Source organism: Setaria viridis, chromosome 2 (assembly GCF_005286985.2).
Source record: "Setaria viridis chromosome 2, Setaria_viridis_v4.0, whole genome shotgun sequence".
NCBI lineage: Eukaryota > Viridiplantae > Streptophyta > Magnoliopsida > Poales > Poaceae > Setaria > Setaria viridis.
Genome location: NC_048264.2, coordinates 46,868,263 through 46,872,535, shown reverse-complemented (window position 1 = coordinate 46,872,535; position 4,273 = coordinate 46,868,263). Strand labels below are relative to the sequence as shown.

Below are 4,273 nucleotides of genomic sequence, written 5' to 3'. Positions count from 1 at the left end.
TTCTTCTGCATCTAAACCAGAATTACTTTGCACACACGAGGAATGAATTAGATAGAGGAGCTGCATGCATTTTTCTCGGCTTGGAGTGTGAACCAACCAACGCTGCCATTTTTCGAGGGAGGCACGAACGCAGGCAGGCTGAAGCAGCTTTTGGTACGGTGGCATGCTATGCTAATGCAGGGGAGGGGACAGACACATCGCAGCGACAGGGATGATGAGCATGAGCGCCTCCAGAAAGTCTAAAGCCTGGTCCACCGCGCTAACCTGTATTCAAATCGAAAGGGATTTTGCTTTGATCCTCCTCCTGTGGGGCGATGCGATTCAATTGCACACATGCTTGTGCCTATGCTTGCTCGCAGAGTCGTCGTAGTTCCTGCTGCATCCATCGCAATTCTGCAGTCGGCTATACCCGCTACATCCTATGCACAAGCAGGAGCTCTGTGTGTGACTGTGTGTGTAGCAACATCAAAATAACTTTTCATAAAAAGAAAATCAAAATAGCTGGCGAGAGAGCACTGTTCACTTCCTGATTCACTGCTGTAGGGGCTAGTGGCCGAGTTAAAAACAAAAAAGCGACCGCACGTATCTACGCATTGTGTATAGCTAGCTAGCTAGAATTTGCACTGCAAACAGTTGTACAGTTGTTGCCGCTCGCAGGGAAGATTATTAGGAGTACTGTACGTAGTCTGTCTGTACTGCATAAGCGTAGAGATCCGATGGAAATTCAGGTGACATGACTGTTTTCAGTTTTTACTGCAGGCCGCACGCCGGGGGCCATCTTCCATTCTTCCATGAGGACGAAGTAACAGCAGTACAATCCTTCACCTCGCGCACTCGATGTTAAGTAGGGTACTGTTTGAGCTTTGACATGACGGGCTCGTAGTTAGTGCCCGTCCAGCTGCTTGCGTTTTCTTCTTGCAGGGAACGAACGAACAAGCTGTGAGTGAGGCTGTGAATGTGATTGGACGGACGGACCAGCAGCTCGGGGACCTGCTTGGCTTCAATTCGCGAGGGCGAGCCGAGCATGGCATGGCAGGAAGGAGAAGGAATCATTGGAATGCCCCGCCGGGCAGGCATGATCGCGCTGATGATTCCAGTGCTCTGGTGCCGGACGGCGAGGCTGACGCGCGGGATCATTCCTGCCCGTGGTTGCGGGAACACTAGCTCGCTAGCGACCCAGGCGTCCATCTCGGTCTTGTAGACAAGTGGCGCGGCGGACGAGAGATTGAGAGGCAAGACTGGCAGTGCCTCAGGGTCCGTGCGACCGTGCCAAGATGAACCGGCGATCAGGGTCTGCAGGTGCCAGAGGCTGCAACCACCGGCCTAGGCAGCTACGGTGACACCCTGCCGGCGACAAGTCGCCGTAGCATCGACACGACACGTACGGGAGGTTAGGGCCGTTGGTTGGGCGATTAATCCAGATGCGTGCGTGTTTGCTAGTAGGTACGAATGGGATAGATTGCGAGACCCCTAGCGCCATGCCATGATTGCCGCTTTGCGAACCCTGCTCGAGTGCCATCATCATTCTGTTTAATCTGCATCCCAGTGCCCAAAGTTTATCATGCGAAAAGGTTTGCTTGTTGTTGGGTGAAGTGGATTATCGTAGATTGGAGGCAGGGCAATCATGCAGCAAATAATGTATTAGTACATGTGATGCTGATCGATTGCTGACACACCAGCACTACACTACGTACTAAGGTAAGATACTCGATCAGTGCGGCCGTTTCCCGTGTCCGCGCGTGCGCGCCACACGTGTGGGCATGTAATTCCAAATCTCCAATGCTACAGAACCACACGCATGCACGCCTATGTGCACGACCAAGCAAGCACGTCGTGTATGCATACGCCTGTGTGTACGTGCCGTGTCAGTAGCGTCGTCGTGCATATGATCAGCTGTGGATCATTCACGCGCCACATGCGTGCATGATCGCGGAGAGAACAAGATCAATCGACGGCCGCGCGCGTGTTGGCTCGCCTGCATGATTATTCCGTCGGGGGATCGTAGTCGATGGAGCCCTGGCGGAGGAAACGGCGGCAGATGCGATGCCCCGGGTTTGGGCGGACTGCGCGGTGCCGGACCACGGCCGCGGCTTTAAAGCTGCCGTTTCCGCGCGCGCGGCGGGGGCGACGACGACGACGACACGGCATCATATTCGATCGCGCCGTGGATCGGAGACGGACGCCACAGCCCCTCAGCCGCCCGCGGTGCACCACTTGGTGGGTGCCGCGAGTTTGCCTTTTCCGCTGTCCGTGCCGAGATCCGGGCAGGCAGCGTCGACGGCTGCACGGATTCGGATACCGACGCCCTGACCGATGGGCTTCATGGGCCCCTTCTGATAGATAGTGCCCAGAACGCGCGGTAGCCGAAAAAAATGTGTGCGGCTTGAGACGGTGGCCTTCTTTACAGACGGCCCAAAATGTGATTTGGTTACTTCAGTCAGACTGGGCAGATTACGTATTTTCAACTACTCCGTGCAGGGATGTACGCAGTAGCATATGTTTTGAAAACTGTAATGAATTTAAATTCTCTCTTCTGAAGCGCCTGAATTTAAATCCTGGCATCCTGGTGAATTATGAAACCTACAGCTAGCTTTCGTGCAACATGGATGCCTCTCATTCTCATGCTGCAAGTTGGCTGCAGTTAGCTAGCTACCAGCTAACGGGGGGCACCAACTGTTAATCTAGTCTACGACACCGTCTTATTCTAGTCAATTATTGATGGCGGAATCATTTGGAACCCCGCCGGCGCTAATTCGTCACTCCAAATTACCAATTTCCATATGGAGTAACTGGATCATATACCAGCCCTGGGTGATTTGGGGATGAGGCCATGGCCATGGCCAACTTGTGCAGCTAGCTTTCCTCAAATCCACGTGGCTGCCCTACTGAATCACAAAATATCTTGACAGAGTTGAAGCCCCAATGCAAGAATGAAAATGAAATGGAAAAACATCCATCTCACCCATAGCTAGCAAGCTCCCCCGGCCCGGCCACCCTCAATCCCATCGTGTCCCCCCACTTTGCCAATCTACGTGAACACCACCTCCACCCATCGGCCATGGCACTCAGCATCAATCCATCATCATATATAATCATCTTCCAACAACCATTAGAGATCCGTCCTTTGAATCATCGGTCGCGTCCAATAATCCATACCACCAACAGCCAAAATTGCAACAGTTGCTTCACCGGATCGCGCACAGAAACCAAATCATCATTGTTGCACTCGATCGATCGCCATTCTCGCCCTCGCAATGCCGTTGTGCTGCGTGGAGTGCAAGCCATGCAACGGGCACTGCCTGCCGGGGCTCTTCAAGAGCCGGCGCCCCGCGCAGCAGCTCCGGCGCGCGTTCGGCAAGATGAAGGTGGGCGGCACCCGCAGGCGCCGCCGCGCCGGCAGCTTCAGCTCCGTCCGCGCGGTCTTCTGGCCGCTCATGTCCATGCGCTCCGAGGCCGACGCCCGCAACGACACCGCCGCCGTCGACTCCCGCCCGCCGAGCGCCTCCACCGACGGCAGCGTGGGGGCGCGCGCGCCGTCGCCGTCCCTGGACAACGACACGCCCGGCGCCACGGCGTCGACGACCGCCTCGAGGGTGCTCGCGCTGCAGGCCCGGCTGGGTGAGGCCCCGCGCGCGGCGCCGCAGCAGCTGTCCCTGACGACGGCGGCACCGCAGCAGCTGGCCCTGACGGCTGCGGCCAAGGTGAGCAGCATTGGCGTGGCGGCACGCGAGGAGGCCAAAGCCATCGTCCGGCATGGCGAGGAGGTCGGCGACGTGGAGGCGGCGTGCCGGAGCTTCGAGAGGCACCTGATGGAGATGCTGGTGGAGGAGCGGAAGGTGATGGACCTGACGGACGTGGAGGAGCTGCTGTGCTGCTGGGAGAAGCTCCGGTGCCCGGCGTTCGTGCAGCTGGTGGGCCGCTTCTACGGGGAGCTCTGCATGGACCTCTTCTCGGCCCGCGACGCCGACGTCGTGTCATCTGAATCAGCAGAGGCTTTGACCGTTGTTGAGTAACCGAATAAGAAAGAAGGCCCTTTTGTGCATGACAGGTGGACCCTGCATTTTTGGACGGCCGGCGCGATGTTCTGCCACTGCTGTGTGGAATGGGCCTAGATGAGATGAGTGCAGATACACAAAAATTCAGAGATACGCAGCTACTGTTGAGATGTGGTGTAGTCTATTTTTCCTTTTCTTCTTCTCTGTGTGTGTTATGTTTCGTCCAGTCGTCTGTTTCTGGAGTCCGAGAGCCTTATCTAATCTACCATATAGCGTCA

The 4,273-nt window shown here is 56.0% G+C and overlaps 1 protein-coding gene across 1 annotated transcript; it reads left to right on the top strand.

Annotated features, from left to right (window-relative positions):
• Positions 1-2,935: 2,935 nt before the first annotated feature.
• Positions 2,936-4,273, top strand: LOC117843144 (uncharacterized). The gene has a single exon (XM_034723705.2). It carries the CDS (start codon positions 3,255-3,257, stop codon positions 4,011-4,013), a length of 759 nt encoding a protein of 252 aa, XP_034579596.1. The 5' UTR covers positions 2,936-3,254; the 3' UTR covers positions 4,014-4,273.

Excerpts from the sequence above, each read along its gene's own strand:
- LOC117843144 (XM_034723705.2), top strand. The coding sequence starts at position 3,255 with ATGCCGTTGTGCTGCGTGGAGTGCAAGCCATGCAACGGGCACTGCCTG.